The sequence below is a fragment of the Aphelocoma coerulescens genome, chromosome 12, assembly GCF_041296385.1.
Source record: "Aphelocoma coerulescens isolate FSJ_1873_10779 chromosome 12, UR_Acoe_1.0, whole genome shotgun sequence".
NCBI lineage: Eukaryota > Metazoa > Chordata > Aves > Passeriformes > Corvidae > Aphelocoma > Aphelocoma coerulescens.
This window is the reverse complement of record NC_091026.1, coordinates 2,376,232-2,397,074: the sequence shown is the minus strand read 5'-3', so window position 1 is coordinate 2,397,074 and position 20,843 is coordinate 2,376,232. Positions and strand designations below refer to the sequence as shown.

Genomic DNA, 20,843 nt, shown 5'->3' with positions numbered 1-20,843 from the left:
GACATGATTTTCTTTCAATACTTCAGATCTTACTCAAAATTTCTCCCTTTGAGCAACTCTAAGCTTGATGAAGAAGCAGCTGAGCCTGCTCAGAGCAGGAGGTTGGATGGAAATGGTCTAATCTGAATTATTCCACAGTCTTCAAATACAGGTAACTTTTAGGACACACATTTTTTAAAGGATGCCCCAGTAGTTTCTATCACAGTGTCACTAAAATGAGCTTATTTGTGTGCAGACCTTTTATTACAAGAAAAAGCCAAATTATGTATCACGCAAACCAAGAGACAACTATCCCCCAGACTTAACAGCTGGGAACATTTTGCTGTAGGAAGATTTTTACATAGAAATTAATTGCCACTGCAATCCTAATGCCACCAAACCCAGTGGGAACGAGGGGAAAATTCTCCGTGCAAAAGCCTGCTCAACAAACCCCAAACGCCAACTTGCAGGCTGACGTACTCCACGCAAGGGAACAGAAATAATGGTCCCCGGATGAATTCCAAAGGACATTTCTTTGGAAGGGCCGGGCGGGCGGCAGCGCTGTGCCCGCTGGCCGCGCTGGGGACTCTCAGGGCGGCCGGGACAAGGCGGCCTTTGTGTGCCCGGGGCCGCGGAACGCGGAGAGGGGAGGGAGAGAGGGAGGAGAGAGACACCAGGGAGGGAGGGAACACGGGAGGAGGGAGGGCGGAAACCAGCGACGGAACACGGGAGGGAAGGAGGGAGGCGAAGAAGCCGGGAGGAGAGAGGGAGCAGGGAAGCGGGAAGGAGGGAGGGAGGGAGCCCGGGAGGAGAGAGGCAGGGAAGGCGAAAGGGAGGGAGGAGAGCAGGAGAGAGACAGGGAAGGAGAAGGGGAGGGAGAGGGGGAAGGAGGCAGCCCGGCAAGGAGGCAGCCCGGCAAGGAGGCAGCCCGGCAAGGAGGCAGCCCGGCAAGGACGCAGCCCGGCAAGGAGGCAGCCCGGGCGGCCCCGTGCCCGGCAGCGCTGCCCCGCTGCCCCCAGCGCTGCCCGGAGGGCTCAGGACGGAGCCGCCCGCCCCTGCAGTACACAGAATTCTCATGTCATCCTAGCTCCCAATCACTCTGCTGTAAATCGCGGTGGTTGTAAGTGAATTCACGGGAAAACAAAGCCATGTTTCAAGCCGAGCCTCAAAACAAGCTCCCTTCTCCTCCACAGAGCACCACGCAGCCAAAAGCACCTCTTACTTCAGCAAGATTTAACTTCAGTGAATGCATTCCAAGTAAAGCACCTGAGGGACACACCAGAAAGTGTGAAATTCAAATAAGGGAATTCCATATTACCAATATTCCATGTTGCTAGGTTTTAATTTGGAAGTGCTTGTTCTTCCCAACTGAGTATGGGTGTTCACAACTTCTATCACCACAAAAATACAGAAGCGTATTATATAAGAAAGGGAGGCAATGTCACATGCTGGTTTTTTTAAAAATTAATCCGCAAGCTCTAAAGTGTATTTTATTATCCTAACGCTGAGAATTCTCTCCTTTGAAAAATCACCTTTGACAAATTGTTCTTTGCACAGAAATTCCATTACACATTTGAGGATCCTGCTAGGCTTGCCAGGGCATTTGATTGACTCTGCTCCAGAGACTGCACTCCAATAGTTGTGTTTTTCCATGATAAAAGTAAACATACTCAAGTACAGCTCACAAATGATACTTCAGGGAATTACACCTGAGCAGGGAATGTCTCAAAGCGCTCCCTTTCCAAACAAAAGGCTGACGTAACTGGATTTCTAATAACACATCCAAAGCCTTTAAATGGATTCATTGCCACTGAAGCACAGTGGGGAGCTGCTACCTCAGAGTTAAGATCAAATTGCTAACGAAAGGTTCTACCATTTATAATGAACCAAACACACAATTCTAGGCCGACTTAATTACTTTCCAACCACGAGATGCTGGTGTTAAGTGGATGAATACACAACTGCTTCCCACAACACACTTCTCCATCTCCCAACCAAAATTCTTAGGACAGATGCACAAGGTTTAAGTAACCAATTTCTACTATTAAACCAGAACATCAGAATCTGAAAAAGAGGGAAAATATGAAAAACAATCAAAAAATAACTTCATTGGAGGCAGTGGCAGGGAAGTGAGAGTTAAATTCTGAGAATGTTTATGAACTTTCCTGATATATCTGAAATACAGATAATCAGCTATTTCAGATGTATCACAAACATTTGAGGTTTTGTAATACTCTGTTGAAAGCATATTTTTGTATGGCCAGATCAAATTTACAAAATAAAGTAATAAAATAGATGGCTCATGGATGCTATTTTAGATTATAATTCATCTTCAGCAGATGGTTTGATTGAAACAGATTAAGTCACATGAACCCTGAACAGAAAACCAGTGCTTTTTATTACAAGAAGATGCATGTTTCATATACAAAATCACAGAAAGAATCTATTGAGCAAAACCATAAAAATGTGTGACACTGGAAAATATTAGACAGCTCTAACATATAGCTAAGGGATCACATGAAATAACTGCCTGCATCTTTTAGTTTTGAACCTTGGTTGCACACGAGTCTGTTGGTTCAGACTTCATTATTTTTATGGCCTCCGCTGTATAAAGTGTTATAATGTACGTAACTGCCAGCTGTGTTTTATTTCATCACTAGAAAATGAGCCTGAAAAAAAAATAAAAATCACACTTTTCCCCCATAAAATTACATAACATTTCAAAAATGCCATAAATCTCCTCGGCCGTGTCATGCATGTGCGCCCCAGAAACGCAGTGCCTGCTTCCTTCCAAGCACTCCTGGCCCCAGAGAAAGGCTATAAATAGTTAATTTTTTCGGCGAGAGGAGGAGGCATGTTGTAAATGAGAAGTGAGCTTTTGTTGTTTTGCATTACTTCAGCGCTGGATTCCCGATTTGTAACAAATTCCAAGGCTGCAGACTGCGGGCCCAGGCTGTGAGTAAGGCGGTGGTGATTTATGGGAGGATAAACCCCTCTGTCCACATCTCCTGACTGCACAGCGCAGCGCGGAATGCGCGGAATGCCGGGGCTGCGGGAGCTGAGGCAGCAGGGACAGGAGCACGGCGCTGCTCCATCGCTTCCTCCAGGCAGGAATGACAGGAATTCTCCCGGCAGTGCCAGCCAGGCTCGCATTCCCAGGAATGAGCGCACGGCAAGAATGGCATTTGCTGATTGCCCAACACATGCAGCTCGCTCATCAACGCCTTACCTGGCCGGCACATTCCACATCTGACTGTCAGAGCCGAGCAATCCCGGCAGGAATGTTTAGCAACAACTGCCGCTTGCCCAGTTGTCAAGGCAGCCCAGGGAGCAGCTGGCTCAGAGCTCCTGGCCTCAGAAAAATGCAAAGCACTTGTGTTCCTCCTCCTCCTCCTCCTGCTGCTGCTGCCTCCCCACCCCCAGCCACAGAGAGCCTCAGGATCGGGGGAAGTGAAAGCAGCGCTTTACAAAGAACGAGGCAACAATACTCCAGAAATCGCAAGGTGAATACGTATGGTTTGCTATAAATAGTTAAGCTGAGCTAATTCCTGTTACTTCACGCTGTACGAAAACAAAAGAAAGCAAGAAAACCCATCTAATCGCGGCGGCTCTTGTGCGGATCTCCCACACAAGCTGGAACAAAGGGAAAAACCGAGCGCAAAGTTTGAGCCAGGACGCGATTTTACGTGCGGGCACAGACGCGAACAGACACTTACAGATGCGGGTTGAACATCCGACTCATTTTCGAGACGTGGTCGTTTTCACAGTCCAGCTCCTCGTCCCCTTGGTCCATGCTGAGATTCCTCTTGCTGGGGCTGATGGGCGGGGGGCCCGTGCGGTGGTTGCTGAGCGCGGGGGACACGGGCAGGGGCTGCATTCGGGGCTCGCCTCTCAGCGCCGCTTCACCTGCCCGGGGAGACACACAGCGAGTCACCACCACGGGGACAACAGCCACAACCACCCGCCTCGGGAGCGCGCAGGAAAACCCCCCGAAATTCCCCCAGGAAAGGTCCCGAACCGCACACGTGTGAGGGATGAAGGAGGCACCGCAACCCGCACTTGGGGCTGGGACAAGCGGGGAGGAGAGGCAGCAGGAGACGGGGCAGCTCACCCCCGATGCTCCGAAGGGCTGAACTAACCCATCTTTGCGACAGCTTTTTCACTCAGATTCCCCCTCGCAGGCTGCAATCCCAGCGCTGGGCTGTGATTACCTCACTCTGCAAACCATGACTATTCACAGGGAAATCAGCTTTGTTCCTCTTCTTATGGCCGCGGTTATAAATTCCAGGGCTACAGTTCACGTTAATGCCAAATATTCGAGATCTAAAACTGAATAAACGCTCAGATTCTCAGATGATTCCCTTTATAAAAGGCTGTCCAAAACAAGCTTGTCTGGTATATAACTATGCAAGGGAAAAATTAGGGGGGAAATTGGAACTTGCTGATGCAAGTTTTAAGTATGTCCTTAAATGTCTTTCTCTATACTTTAAAACTATGTTTGGAGCCACGAACAAAAGAGCACAATTCTTCAGCAGAGGAATCACAGAAATGCTAATTTCCAACGGGGTGGCAGACTGAGTAGATGATAAGTTTTTATATAATCTAACACTTCCCAGAAAAAGCCATTCCCTGCATATGGGAGCTGTGTATAAATAATTCCTGCAATGACACAGTTGGCTGTGCTCAAACATATGGACAGATCGTTGCTAAGCAGGCATTAAAGCGTGACCACAGCTTTTCCCATTTCAGTTAAATGTCTCACTGCTCCTGTAGCCTGAAGCACAGTGCTGCACTTCACCACGGACAGACTTTACTGGAACTCACATCCTCATAGCCACAGGTCATTTTTAGATCTCACAGGGATTTAAAGATGTTTAAAAAGTGCTTTTGGGGCTCCATCAGGGGCTTGGAGAGGAGCTAAATTAACCAGGGTTACCTATTCTGGTAATATCCCTGAAATAGCTGCTTTTGTTAGAGTTTAAAATTTGTATTTTTCCTACACTGCCAGAAGCATTTTGTTTTCTACAGAGCCATAATTTCCAGACCTAAAATTAGGCCCAAGTTAACTCCATCTAGAGCCCTGAGGTACCTGACAATGGAAATCTTTGTGTGCCACCACACATTTTCACATCATCACCAAGGCAGATGATTTATAAAATGCTGCCTTAATTTCACACATGACAAATAACATTTTGTTGGAAAAAGGAGGAGTAAGGAGAAAACCTCCTGAATGTTTACCAGTAAAAATAAACATTCTGCCAATTTAGTCAGCATAATATAAACTAGCAAATATACACTGACCTATAATACACCACAAGCCATGATTTCTATTAAAGACTCTGGCACCAAATCTAAATAGGAACTTTCCATCTCAGCTCTAAATAGCAAAAACTGTGCCCTGCTGCAAATGCTGTGGGACAGACACCCAGAGCTCTTCTGTTCCAACCAACCAAACATCAACTGAGAAGCCCCCACAACCACCCCAGAGCCACAAGAGAAGCTTTTCTCAACACGACCTCTCATGGAAATTGTCTTCAGATCAGTAAATTTGTGCATTTTTCCTTCAGCCTTTGTATTTTGCCCATAGAAACTCCCACCTCCGTAGTGTTCACATTCTAAATTTTCAAAGCAAACCACATCACACCAGCTCCCCTCAGTGAGGGAATCTCCCTCACTTCTGTCTCTGAAAAGGAATAATTTAGGACCAGTGTCAGAAGATAAAGCTTTCAGCACCTGAGGCTGGAGATTGTGTCCTCCCACCCATGCACCATCACTCTTCTCCCTGCAGTATCTCCCAGCACTTCTGGGGACTCCAACCCAAAATTCCACAACAGCAGTTACAAATTCCATGTAGGCACCTAACTCTACTGACTCCTGAGCAACTCCTGACAGGAACAATTTAAATACCCATGTAAAGCTAACTTGTGTGTTTACAAAACCCCAAAAATCTCTGAACATTGTCCAATTCAGTAAATTAGAAACTCGCCCTTTTTCCCCAAACAGAACCTGATACTATACAATTACCAAAATGGGACTTTTTTTTTTCAAAATTTAAAAATTCATTTATTCTATGTATGGTAACAACAGCATTTATAGATTAACATCCAGACTGAGTATAAAATCTGATAAAAATGCTATTGTATGCTGGAAGAAACCTGTTTTAAAGGAACTTAGCAAAGAAAGGGAGGGCTTCTAATTAAAGCCTATCCAATTTGGTAATGAATTTTGCTGATTATGCAGGGAACACCAAGACCTTCAGCTAAACACACCAGGATCTGACCAGCACCACTGGGCCAGCTGGCCAAAATTAATCAAATTAACCAAACTTTGAACAGGTGGGAGAAGTGAGAGTCTCTTACAGGGCAGACAGGACAGTTTAATTTGTAGAGCCCATCCTGCCCACTTCGGGCAGGAGAACAGTGCCAAACCAGAGTCCAGACAACAGGGAAATCGAGAGGAAAAATCTCCTTACGTTGTTCAGAGGAATAAAATGCATATTCCTCTACTGGTTTTGCACAGGACTGTGAGTTCTCATGGATCCTGCACATTTGATTAGAGCTAAAACTGTTCCTCATTTCAATAGAATTCCTTCCCCACTACTCTCCTCCTTACCAAACGTGAATTTAAAGCAGAGAGAGAGAAACCACAGAGGAGACTGTGGCCCCAAATGCTGTTTTAGGGACTAGATTTGTCTCCCCCAGCTGACCACACTCCATGGAAACCAGACTCGCATCACACAGCTGGCAAGACAACACTCTGATAAAACAACTGTGTTTTATAAATTCCCCAACTCCAAACTCCAGGCTTCAAAATTCATTACTGTGACGGCTTGTGTCTGCCCTGCAACTGAGAGCAGAGATAGCAAACACATTTATTGTGCCTCTCATAATGCTCCTCTTTGTTTCAGTCAGCAGCTGGTGGAAGGCACTCCAGATCTGCTGCTTTCAGATACTTCTACTCACAACTATTCATACTAGCCCTTTTTTTTTTTTTCCCCCTCCTCCTCCTCTTTTTTTATTAAAACTGTTGGGCAACATGATAAAGCACAGACAAGCTAAACAAAGATAACACCGTGACGTAGTGTCTGCCTATAGAGCAGCTCTGCTCTCGCTTGACACCAGCCCATGCAGTCAGCAGGAATGTGCTTTACTTTAACCGCTTCGGAGCCTCAGCGGAAAGTGCTCTGATCCAACACATGCAAACTAAATGTCTGTCAGGCCAGCAGGGCTCCTCGCAGCCCCGCACAGCCCTGGCACAGCTCTCTGCCACCAGTGCATGTCCAGCTCTGTCTGCGAACAGTGCATGTCCAGCTCTGTTTGCCAACAGTGCATGTCCAGCTCTGTCTGTGAACAGTGCATGTCCAGCTCTGTTTGTGAACAGTGCATGTCCAGCTCTGTTTGCCAACAGTGCATGTCCAGCTCTGTCTGTGAACAGTGCATGTCCAGCTCTGTCTGTGAACAGTGCATGTCCAGCTCTGTTTGTGAACAGTGCATGTCCAGCTCTGTCTGTGAACAGTGCATGTCCAGCTCTGTCTGTGAACAGTGCATGTCCAGCTCTGTCTGTGAACAGTGCATGTCCAGCTCTGTTTGTGAACAGTGCATGTCCAGCTCTGTCTGTGAACAGTGCATGTCCAGCTCTGTTTGTGAACAGTGCATGTCCAGCTCTGTTTGCCAACAGTGCATGTCCAGCTCTGTCTGTGAACAGTGCATGTCCAGCTCTGTTTGTGAACAGTGCATGTCCAGCTCTGTCTGTGAACAGTGCATGTCCAGCTCTGTTTGTGAACAGTGCATGTCCAGCTCTGTCTGTGAACAGTGCATGTCCAGCTCTGTTTGTGAACAGTGCATGTCCAGCTCTGTCTGTGAACAGTGCATGTCCAGCTCTGTTTGTGAACAGTGCATGTCCAGCTCTGTTTGCCAACAGTGCATGTCCAGCTCTGTCTGTGAACAGTGCATGTCCAGCTCTGTTTGTGAACAGTGCATGTCCAGCTCTGTCTGTGAACAGTGCATGTCCAGCTCTGTTTGCCCTTCTCCGCTCAGCGGGAGCCGCGGCCCCAGCAGAACGTCCGCACAAGGCAAACACCACTACAGCAAAAGGCGTGTTTTCACAAGTGTGCGCTCGACAGAGAGACACCAGAGGAGTCTGAGATATGTCTGAGAGCTCCAGGAGTCACCAAAGACTGGAAAAAAAAATATACACCACTCTGGCAGCAAGCTTCCTTCCTGTGACCCAGCGACTCGGGCTGCACGGAGCCGGGGCTGCCATATCCTATCCCCCTCCCAATTTCCTCTCCCCCGCTGGCTGCCTTTAATGCAGAAGGTCTGAGCATTAATTACAACCCAGAAATGAAAGGCTTTGTCTTGCCAGCTGAAGATTGACATGATGCAGACCTTAGACAGGTTAGAATAAAAACTCCTCAAAAGAAAATCCCGGCACTGCCCTTGCCCGTTTTACTTTTCTGTTCTGCATCTGACAGATGGATTTATCCACAAGAGTGAATTCCTGACAAGTTTATTAACTTTTAGAAAAAAAACCCCAAACATTTAAAATTCCTCAGTTGTGGCGTTTGTCATGAGGGTCCTCACCTTTAAGGTCTTGGATTGAATTACCATGACCTCAGGCCATTCTATTGATTAAAAACATGGGCAAGAGCATTTAACAGACTTTAATTAATGGGCATCACACCTTTAATTACCTTTACCAATACCTGCAGACAAACTCTCATTAGTGAAAGGAGCTGCCTCATGTTCTTAAGGCCAAATTCCCAGGAATGAGTAGTACATGAAGATCTTCAAGGGCAGTTTTTTCTGTTGATTCAAGATCAAAATTTACTTTCATGGCATATGCTGAAGAGCCAAGATCTTCATAAAAGCAACACAGATGTGAAAAGGATAATATAAAATAAAATTTATTTTTTATCCCTATATTCTAAAAATCATTAGGAGATTGAATAACAAATAGATTGGAATGAATTTATAAACTATTGCATGTTTTATTCCACTATGGCAAACACAGAAGCCAGTCTGTGCCAAGACAAATTGGGATAAATGGCGTAAAAGTTTCAATTCATGCACCAAAAAAAAGAAATAATCACATGATTTGAGATATCAAATACCAAGCAGGGAAGTCACCACAAATTACTCAATTCAACAAGTCATCAAAACAAGTTATCAACACAGAACTGCAGTGCAGCACCAGAGTCCCTGTGCAGATGCTGCCAGCTGCCTGCTCTGGGTGTTCTTTGGCCTCACACAATAGGGTGGGAGAGGACTGATAGCCCTGGCACTGGGAAATTCCCCAGGAATCAGAGCTGTGTGAAACAGGCTGCAGGCAACCTTAAAACTGTGCAGTTCAAGGCAGATTTGCTTCACTTGCTTGACCAAAGACAACGAATTAATCCATTCATTCTCCCCAGGAGGAAACCTTTGGTCACCATGAAAGGCATCCCAAGAAGAATTACAAATTATATTACTTATATCATTGCTGAGCACTTCTGCAACCCCCACTCAGACCAACAAACAAAATCCCTTTCCCAAAAACTAGCATTCTGCACCACTACTTTATTTCTGGGTTGCTTCCACAGAAGATCTGATTTAAGATGAGCTTAAGTAAGACTTAATTCTGGGAAGCAGTGTATCAAACCCTGTAAACAGAGTCACAGTAGTCTGTATTTCCTTTAGAGTACATTAAACAGGCCTATCTGGAGAGCGTAATAAAACAGCAAACTGCAGAACCACAAAAAATTAAGTATTAATGGCAGCAGCCTGATGAAAAAACGCTGCTATGAAATCAGATCTTGAAAATATTCTCTATTATAACTGATAGATTTCTTTCAGCAGGCAACTTACTGATTCCTTTATCTGACACATATTTTACTGGCTTTCTGCTATGATAACAAAAAACTAATTTAGGAAACCAGAAAGTCACATATACATGTGGAGAAAAATTGGCAAAAGCCTCCTCTTCTCCTCCGTTTACAAAACACATGAAAAGCACTTACTCCTGGAACCAAGCTCTGGCTACCACTGTGCAGAGATCTGTATGCCAGAAAACCCATGGCCAAAACCAAAATACAGTGATTAAAGTGACTGCTCTGTGCTGGCTCCTCCAGCTGCCCCTGCCTGCCAAGGAGGGACACGTTATGCTCCACACTGCAGGCAGGGACATAAAATAGTGACCTCTGCATTCAATCACCTCCACCCACTTTCCTCATCTTTCCTTCAAAAGCCTCACAAAGGAGCCAGAATTTGGTACAGCAGCATCACTGGCAGCCTGCAGCAGGCTCACTTGAGGATCCTGCCAAAAATATACTGTTAATCAAAATTAGAGATGATTTCTACTTAATAGGTCTTGAAAATGCTGTATTGTGTACCAAAAACTACAGTGCAACAGGCAGAAAATGGCAAACTGGCCTCCCCCGAGCCAACATCACCCTATTTGTTCCTTCAAAGGTAGTGTGAAAAACAGACTACTCATCTTAAGTTCTCTCTCATCACGCTGTAAAAGCACAGCTGTACAAAATACCATTGCTACATCAACTGCCTTGGCTGGGGAACTGCTTCAGCTCCACAAACTATTTCACACGTACATAAGATTAACAAAAAGTCTTTGCTGAACGCTTCAATAATGGCTGAAAAATTCCCTCTGCTCTGCTAAGTAGGTACCAGCTGAGGGAGTCTCCTTGGTAAGGAGGCAAAGATTGATGGCATGGGAAGAAGGAGGGCAGCAGATCTGCCACAGGGAAAGCAGGATGGAATAAATTCTAATGCTGTGGTCTGGCAGAGCTGCTTAAGATTTCCTCTGTCAAACTGCAGCTTTCACACCTCAGCAGTGTGACTGTGAGGCTGTGTTCAGTGCCAGCCCAGCAATGAACTCAGCCTTGGGTCTAACTTAAGAGCATGAGATTACCTCATAAATTTGCAGCTCTCACTTGAAGATAATGTCCCATTTAGGTAGCTCTTACAAAACTCTGAAAGAAGCGTTCTTTTCTTCTGCTTAGAGTACCTGTACTCGTGCAAACTGTGGCTAAAACAAGATTGCAAATATCTGGCAGGCAAGATTTGGATGTAATCAATGCTAAACTACACTGATCTCCAGATAAATAACACCAGGGTTGTTTACAAGACTTGTTAACATCAATGTCAGAAAAGGATTTCTCCGTGTTCCAGACACAGGATGGGTTTGTGCTCAAAGAGCTGGGTTCCTCCCTAGGAGCACTCCTTTGAGCCTTTGTGCCAGTTCTCCCAGGAAAAACCTGCATCAACCATCTCAAGTCAGTTGAGGGACTAAAAATTAGCACAATTATCATTTTGTGTTGGCTCAGAGAAGAACCAAGCTCTGGGCTAAGCCCAGCTACCGAGTTCAGCCAAGGGCAGTCGTTTGGGCATCCCAAACACAGGAGGGGAGAAAGGAAGACAAAGGGAGAAGAACCAGCTACATTTCCTGCAGAAAACAGTAAATTCCATACTCTTTTATGCTTAGCAAACAGGACATTCCTCTTTACTGGGCACCAAAAGACACGTGTGATAATGTGGTATTATTGAAAATGTAGAAACATTATCAATAAAAAAATTTTAGTGAATGAAATATAATTAAGGCAACATGTTGAAGATGTTGTTTCCCAGACCAAAGGTGGTTCCAGAGCTAGGTGCTCTTTTTTTTGTCACCCAGTCTGAGAGTCTTAAATGACTTTGTTACATAAAAGATGACAAAGCTAAACTGATCAAAGACCAGCCTGTCTTTTAGCTGAAACAACCAAAGCCAGACCTGCCATCTATTTCAAAAGTAAATCAAAGTCACAGCAAGGTCACAACAGAAAGAATTCTTAGATTGGGGGCTAAGGCAGTATTTCAGTGCACTAAATCCTACCTTAGAGCAGTATTTTAATGGGATGGCAAAGAGAGACAGATTCAATTTGTGAAAGCTCAGATTTGACTAATTCCCCCTAAAGAGAAAATATTTACTACCCTCCCTCTGTTTGTTTGTTTTTTTGATATTATTTCTATTAGTGGATACTCAGGTTTAAAACACCCCCCTCTGCTCTGATGGCTGATATTCCATGGATATGATCCTGTAACACAAATTAAATTCTGGGTATTCAGTGTCCCTTGTGGATATGAACAGAGTCAGGATGCTCTACAGCAACCATGCTCCAAACATTAATTCTGAGATGTTCACTTGCAATGGGGTCATAGTAAAAGTAAATCCAATAAATCGTGCACTCTTTCCTTCATAAGGATTTGAAGCAAAAGGTGCAACAGAAAGGTAAAAAGAATATTCCACTTATTTCAACTGGAGCCTATTCTTAGCAATACTACAAGCTTTTATTGCAGTTTAAAATAAACATGCTCTGAACACCTTTTCTCACATTATTCTCCTTTGCTACATGTGGAAAAATTTGGAACACCAAGAAAATGAGCTTTCTAAAAGAGCTGTGAAATCTGATATTGCGCTTTTCCAGAAATGTTTCTTTTAGTCCCATTTTATTTTTCCCCATATTCCCTACCTGGAAGATAAAATGGCCCTCAAGAGAGGGTAGAAATGCTTTAAAATACGAACAGAAAAGCAGATGTATTTAAAATGTTAGCAAAAGACATGCACAGGTGGGTGCTGCCTTTGGGATGGATCTGGAATAATGCAGGGTCACTCTGCTGGCTGCAAGTCCTCAGTGCCCACTCCCTGAGGGGATCCCTGGGGGTTGCATCCAAGTGACCAAATTCTCTTCCTAAACCACAGTGAAATGAGAAAAAACAATCACATTTGGCCCCGTGAAGACAGGAGAAAGTTGGATTTCCATTTGGTTTTGCTACCTGATGGCAGCCTCACAGGCTCCCGTGTGAGGGACACGGAGCCCCTTCGGCCACGCTGGACAGAACAGCCAAGATTTTAATCCACTGAGCAGCAGAACAATTCCAACCCATCTCCCACAAAGAATCCATTGTGGAGAACAAAATCCCTTTGTCCTTCAGAACGGGCTCCAAAATCCCTTCTGCAGAGGGAAGCGAGGGAGCAGTGACAACTGTGCAGGGCACTCGAGCACTGGGAATCCTCAGCAAACCACAGCAGCCATTCAAAGGGAAACAAGATCGTCTTTTGACCATGCTCTGGCCATGGAAAATGAGCAGGACGTGCCAGTTCCTCATGTGCAGGGCTTTGCTGAGGCTGAGAGAGGGCCCAGCCTCTGCCTCAGATGGTAAAATAGAGCAAATTGAGCTCAGCACAAGCCCTGCAGGGTGGATCATAAAGAACCTTCAGCCCTCTGGATTTGTATTATTTTGAGACACACCTCAACACTCGTTCAGATGCTGCTCTCATGCAGCATTTTAATAACCAAGAACTTGCAAAGGCTTCTAGAGGAGTGCAGAGAACAGAGCAGCTCGTGAGATACAGAGGAAAGGATTCCATATAACTTCTCCAGGGTTATGGGTGCTGGTATAAGAAACATAAAATCTAAAATATCACCCTTGTTCCTGTCAGGACTGTCTTCCAAAACAAACAGGCACATACCACCACTAAGAAAAAGATGTTAATTCTGTGCCTCTGACATAGCAGTTTTTAATCTTGGGTTCATGACACACAACTACATTAAATTTACTGGGGGAAAAAAAAATGGCTATGAAGAGATGTACAGAAAAATTTTAGGGAACCAGAGAGCACAAAAGCTTGAAAACTGTTGCTGCACTAGAAGATTCAGCTGTGAAAAAGCTGGTAGCAGAGAATTCATTCCTGCCCAGAAGGACTGAAGGTGGTGGATGTGAATTCAAACACCCTCACCCAGCCCAGCAGCAGTGCTGGGATTGCTGGAGGCTGTCCCAGGGATAAAAGGGAGCCAGTCCCGTGGTGCCAGGAGATGGATGGCAGCACTGTCCAGCTCAGAGCCTGGCTGTTTATTTCATAAGCAGGAGGGTGGTTTGTGGGGCCAAGCTGCAGGGTCACTCCAAATCAGTGTTCTCTCCAAGGGGAAGCTAGGGCAGGGCAGATAGAGGGAGGGATTGTGTTTGCTACCAAGAAATTACATGCTGCTGAGCAGCCTTTCTCACAGTTTTCTGGGCACTGAGGACAGGTTTTCCAGAACTCTTGGAAAAGCAAGAACAAGCAGAGGTTCTTATTTTTGAAGTTCTCTTGACAGCCATGGGGTTGGAAGGGGTGAGCAGTGCCAAAGTTACACTCTGCAGCTCAAAGACCTTTGATTAGGGCTGTGTCTTCCTGCCCTATACCTACTAGTCCTTAGCCAAATCTCCCTTTTGACAACAACTCCAGGCTCCTTCTTGATGTATTTCAGAGAAAGAGAAGCAACTCACTCCTGACAAAACCCAGAAAAGAGAGGGAAGTGCAGATGGGTTGGTAAAACAAAGGTAAAGAAAAAATGTCAGCTGTGTGTTTGTGACTCACTACTCACATCACCCTATCCCCACAGGAGCCAAACCTCTCACTGCATTACTGTGATACCATTCCCCAGTGAAATACCTGTTAAATCCTTCCCTGTCTCCCTTGAAAAACATTTCTGCACATCTCTACCCCCTTATCACACGTTAAAGATGCGCCACCCCATAATTAAGCAGGGGCTGTACTAACTGTGAAGCCTTTAATGGAACCAAACAGCAGTGCTGGGGGCAGTGAGACACTGCATTATTAATTAAGAGGTTTGGGAGCACTGCTTGAGGTCATAAATGGGCTCAGCCTGGCTTGCACTGCACGAGCACAGCTGGACTGCTGTTTCATTAAGTCTCTGATCCCAACTCATCCTCCAAAGAGAATATAAAAATTAACTGCCAGCATCCTGGGCACATTCCTTTTCTACAACTCAACAGGCTCTGCTCTAAAGGAACAGACCTGGGGAGGTCCTGTGGCTCAGACAGGGGAGCTTCAAATTCTTCCCAGCATTGTCTGTAAGGGCTCATTCCTTTCATCAGCTAAACGAACTCAACTGCATCCACTGAAGGAGATTCCATCACCTCAGTTTGGGTGGGGTCCACTACAAAGGGGCCAAAGTCACAATATTTTGGTCCAAAAGCTCCTCTTTCCCCTCCATGACTGCTGAGCACAAAGCAAGGATCAAGTCCATACAGCAGCAGTCCAAGTCTCATTGTTTTGGTCTGCTTAGCTGATTAATTGCGTATTTTATTTGCACATATCAAACAGGTAAAAGTAATTTTCTTTAGTAAGAGGTCACCATAAGGTTTAGCAGCTATGGCAAAATATTCCAACTGAGGCACTTGGAATGCTGTCAGCTTTATCCCAGATTTCTGTGAATTCAACCACTTACAGCTCTTAATTCCCCACTGTAAATAAGGATAACTTTCACTGTTTATTTCACAGGAGTGGCTAAAAGTTGAATTAACTGGGCTTCTGTGAGAGCACGGATTCTGCAAAGAGGATTAAAAATATATGCAAATGTGAGTATTACAGTGTTTGTTGTCATACTTGTTTCTAAATGCACCAATTGAGAAACACTTGAACTCAAACGGGGTAGTGTTCAATTTACTGTACTGCAAAGAAAAACTCAGAACTTAGCTGTTAAGGCAAGTATAATGTACCTCAAAGCAGTTAAAATCTTAGATACTCGGACTTCTGAAGGTTTTTAAAGAAAGATAACTTAATTTTTAAATTTTTTTTTTGTGATGAGCTGAGTTAAATACATGGATTATGTAACATCACAGAGAGAAGCATTTTCAAAGATACAGAACCCAGCCAAGGCTCTGTGAACATCCTTGCAAATGCTGGAATTCCTATTTTTGCCACCCTTGGCAAATAGCTCAGTGTGATGCCTAGAGAGGGACAAGAGCAGAGTGCTCACCTCTGGAGCTGCAGCCCTGGGTTTGGAGTGTGCACATCAGCATTCCCCCAGCCAGCCCGAGAAGATTTAATTCACACCAACCACAGAGGGGCTGCGAGAGCTCTGCAATGCCACAGCAGGAAAACTGCAGGGTGGGGGTTAAACAAGCACCAGTGCACACCAGATGTCTGGGGAGGACATCTAAAAAAGATCCGGAGCAGGAGGGAGAATATTAAAAAAAAAAAAAAAAAATCCCCTTCAATGCCATAAATATTTCTACTAAATCCAAGGAACTGGCTGAGTTCAAACTTGTCCTATATGAATCATACAGCACATCCCTCACCCCATCTTCATTTCATGTGTTCTGGATAAAAGCTCCACAAAGGAGGTGCCACAGTTGTGTCAACTTCTTTTTCTGTATGGTAAGAACACTTTTTGTTGAGCTGCTTTACAAGATGTTACCTTCCAAAGAATATAAACACAACAACTAAACAGTCCTATTTTTCTTGGCTAGCTCTTGTGCAGCATTTACTGATCTTCCTAGATCATTTAGATTCATAGAAATAGTTTCCTTTTGCCTGAACAACATTAATTTTCGTTATAGGGCCATTTAATTACAATTAGCAGAGCATCACAGAGAAAACAGCCCCAATGTTGTAATCTGGAGCCAAGAAACCATAATCTTCTGCTCTGGAAGTGTCCAAACCTGGTATTGTCACAAATATCTTAATTTACTTTCAGAAGTGAGACCTACTGAACATTAGCAATTAACTTACATTAATTGGAAGTCTCGATACCATCTCTAAAGTGCAACCACAGCATGTTGGTATCATTTGTAAAAGAAGTAAATCCCCACTCATTCCCAAAAGAACAGCAGCTACTCAAAAAGATCCATTGGGCAGCTTTGGGTTTCACTCTTCTCATGCAAAAGATGGCTGGGCACTTTGTAGGGTGTACAAGAGCTATTGCCAATCTGCTGGTCTGGGATTTTGAGTTAAAACAAAATATAATAAATGTTCCAAATTGGCTTATATTCCCCTACAGCAGTGCCATTCCTACCCTGGGCAAAAAAAAAGAGGTAGGATTATTTACTAAATCTCTCTCACATCTAACTACAACCCATATTTAAAAGCAAAAAAAAAAAAACCTATTTCTGCATGCTGAGAAATAAATATTAAGCCTCACAAAGCAGGAAAGTGCAGTGCTGGGAGGTTTCCATGGCTGCCCTGTCAAATGGGTTTCCAGGAAAAACTACTGCTTTTTAAACACAACCGGTTCCAAACTTTTCCTGGGAGAGCAAATATATTTCCTGGAACCTGCTAGCAACGTTTGGAAGAAAAGGAGGAAAGTTAAACACTACAATGCCTGGTTCTCACAGCTGACAGGGAACACTCCAAACTGACGAGGAGTGAAAAGGAACATGTCTTTAAATAATCAGAGACTCTGGTAACAACGGGAATTAGGAAAGGACAGGAGCCACGGGGTTTGTGAGGGAACTGAGCTGGCACCAGCCTGCTGAAGGCAACTTCCCTTTCCCCCTGTGTGCGACAAAGGCTGCAACATTCCACTTTATCCCGAATATTACCTGCCTCCATCCATGAACACCCCATTGTGGATGAGCTTTGCCTCCAAAACTAAAACGAGGCACAAAGCATCACGTAACATTTTTGGGGGGAAAAGCTGGAGTGCACCAAGTGCTACTAGGTCTGACAAGTTCTTGCTTTTAACAAAGCAACAACAAATTTTACAAGGAAAGGGAAAAAAAAGTGTTACTTAAAAAAAAAATCTGATACGAAACAGTGCCATGAAATTTAGGAAAGGAAACATTCTAAACTCTTGTTTAAAAGACACCTGATACCAACCAGTGCTGTGAAACTTAGATAAGGAATGACTCTAACCTCAGTTTCACACTTTTATCCCCACCACCCATATTTCTGAGATTTAAGGACTGCCACTCCTATTAAAACTAGACCTCTGAAGATCTTTGATGCAATCCCATCACCTCACCGAGGTTTCTGGGTGACTTCTTCTTTGGCTGGAGCCAGTGCTGTGGTGGTGCAGGGTACCTCAACTGCACCAAGGTTGCACAAGAAGCTGCACTGAGATGTTTCTTAACAAGGAATGACCTTTTCTAAGGAAATGGCCTGAAGCTGCATCAGGGGAGGTTTGGATTGAAGATCAGGGAAAGGCTCTTCCCCCAGAGGGTGCTGGGCACTGCCCAGGCTCCCCAGGGAATGGTCCCGGCCCCGAGGCTGCCAGAGCTGCAGGAGCGTTGGGACAGCGCTGCCAGGGATGCCCAGGGTGGGGTTGTTGGGGGGTCTGGGCAGGGCCAGGAGCTGGACTGATGGTCCTTGTGAGTCCCTTCCAGCTGAGGATATTCTGTGATTCTGAGAACTAAAGTCCCCCAAGCTCGCCTTACCCTACAACCAGTGCCAGACTACTCCTGCTATTAAGACCAAACCTCTTCCAGCTCCATCCATCTGTGACATGAGGTTTACAAGTGGACAGAGATAACCCTAATTAAGAGCTCAACTGCCTGTTCAGTGCCCTGAAGGATCCATCTCCCCCCATCCCTCCCAGGACACACACCAGTGCTCCCCGAGCTCCACATACCGCTGAGCCCACTTGTAGGGACAGGAGTGAGAATGAGAACTCCTAAAAAAGCTGTGAGATGAAGCGCCGGGGGCAATCTGCCTCCAGGAAATCCAGAGGGAGTCTGTTCGTGTCCCCCAGCCTCATCCCACAGTTCTCCCCAAAGGCAGGGACAAACAATGCCCCTGTGTGTGCAGCTATCCGTGCTGATCTGGGGAGCAATTTCCAGGGAGATGATACAGGCTGCAGGAAAAGCTGGCTGGCTTTAAAGAAGGAATTCAACCCCAAACCCCTCACGGTTCTTCAACACTGAGGAAGTATAAAGCCATTTTTGTAAACACTCCTCCAGGAACTTGTGTTCACCACTACCTCACACTATTATCAGTGAGAAATTATAGGCTCTGTCCTGCTGGATTATTGTTAGTGTAAACAACTTTGCTAAATTGCTTGGCACTCTGTCTGCATGCAGCATGTTCAAACTCTGTAGTCTATTCAGCCAAAATCAAATATAAAGGCCCATCTGTATTAAACCTCAAGAAGAAATTAATAGACAACTATTTTCATGCAAAGCAGATATTTAAAAAAGGCAAAGCCAATACATATGGATGAACTTTTTCATTCATAATTTTAGATGCCACACAATGAAGACTGTTGTTTAAGCTTTATTTTTTCTCTAACAGCTCTCCATACAATACAGTGCATTGTTCAAACTCTGGAGCAATTTAAGCTTTTTCAATGTCTCCTAAAATCCCTGGATTTATATCCAAAGAGACCTGGCACTGTAACAAATTTGACTTGTGAGTAACAAGTTACAGCCTTTAAGCAAATTGCTCATTAACACAGAATTCAACTTACTGCTACAAACCTCACTACCTTTTATCTCAGGAAAAAAAATATGCTGCTTATCTTATCTACTGAAAGCTGTGGGATAACACTCTATTATATTTGAGTTTTTAATTTCCTTGTTTGAGTTCTCAGTACAAATGCTGAACTAGCATCCAGGACGAGAACAACAGAACTCCAGGGGAAAAAAAAAAAAAAGGTTAAGTATGACCTAAATCTATCCTGCCTTTGATGAACGAGGAAAATAAACTGAATTTTGATGTCAGTACTGAAGAGGATATTCCCAACTTCATGCTAGGAGGAAATGAGTAAGAAAAGCCCAACTGTGAAGCTGAGGCTCTTTGTTTTTTCCTGAAGATGAAAGAGATTGAAAAAGCAAAACCCACAGAATGTTCTATAAATGGGGAACATTCTGTAGGTGCATCTTAATTTACATGGCTTTGAACGGAAATTTTACACTGCATTACAAATAAGAACACTTAATCCGCTGTGAAGGAGATTCTTATCCCATTCTTAGCAGAAGAACAGTGCTAAAGCCATTTTATATATTTAGAAACTAACCCAAACTTTGGAGTTAATAGGAGAAACTGATGTTACAAATGCAGAGAAAAATGCAAGGTCAGCAGAGAGAGCTGATGGAAACTCTTCTTTAGAACTTAAGAAAACATGTTGCATTTCATTAAAAAGCAAATGAAGTTAGCAGAATCTGTGCCTCTGATAGCAAACATCTGAAGTGGCCTTTGGGGAAGACAGACACATATTCAGGATGCCTTGCAGTGCCCTGAGAGGACACTCAGCTCTGCAAGCCAAGGAACGCTCCAGCATTACAGGAAGTCAGTGAAATAATTATGTAATATGCCACTAACTAATGAAAGCTGTCCTGAAACCAAAAAGGGGTGTTTTTCTAGAAATCTGGATCCAATTTTCTTCATTAAAAAAAAAAAAAAAACCAAAACCAAAAATCCCAGTCTTCTAGACTGTCCAGAGAACTCTGCATAACTATTTTGAGTGCTCCAAGTCTCGTAACACGCCTGGGGGATTTCTTAGCATCTTATTGCATTTCTTTATGCCTCTCCCAGCACAGCAGTTCCAGCCCTGAGAATGCAGCAATAACCCAGAGCATCTGAAACTGGGAGAGAGAGAGGAAGGAAGGCAGAAATCTGCCTTCCAACACACCACCATCTGTACACTCCCTCGGATAAACAACAGAATGAAACAAATCTGCCTGGAGACTGCACCTCCTCATGCATATTCCGTGGGAAACCAGGAGCCAAAACTCACTGGACAGCCCTGGAGTCAAAGAGCAGGATCACCTGTGCTCTGTTTTGTTTAACTCTGAGCACTCCATTACCTCACACACCGGGCTGAGAAAGAATATCGAGCTGGAGTTAAATGAGTTTCCACCACAAAACAAGATGCAGCTGTTCCAGCCCTGAATACCTGCCCGGATCAAGTGCCTGTCATTTGATAGGAAGCACTGGGAATGCCAGCCTGCCTCAGAATGGTGCTGCTCCCCGGCCTCTGCACCTCAGCGAGGGCTCCCAGGAGCTTTCTGATGTCCCTGAGCTCATTAGGAAGAAAACAATGATATGAAAGCACTCCTCATTAAACTGGCCGTTGTTGATCACTGGCAGCAATGTTAAGTAGAAGAATATCA

At 44.5% G+C, this 20,843-nt stretch overlaps 1 protein-coding gene across 4 annotated transcripts in view; it reads right to left on the bottom strand.

Moving 5' to 3' along the window:
• Window positions 1–20,843, bottom strand: part of VGLL4 (vestigial like family member 4) — a 73,799-nt gene that overhangs the window by 18,849 nt on the left and 34,107 nt on the right. For all 4 annotated transcript variants that reach the window (XM_069028435.1, XM_069028437.1, XM_069028436.1 and 1 more), the window contains one exon: window positions 3,696–3,885. In XM_069028435.1, coding sequence (XP_068884536.1) covers window positions 3,696–3,885 — 190 coding nt within the window. The remainder of the gene's footprint in view (window positions 1–3,695; window positions 3,886–20,843) is intronic.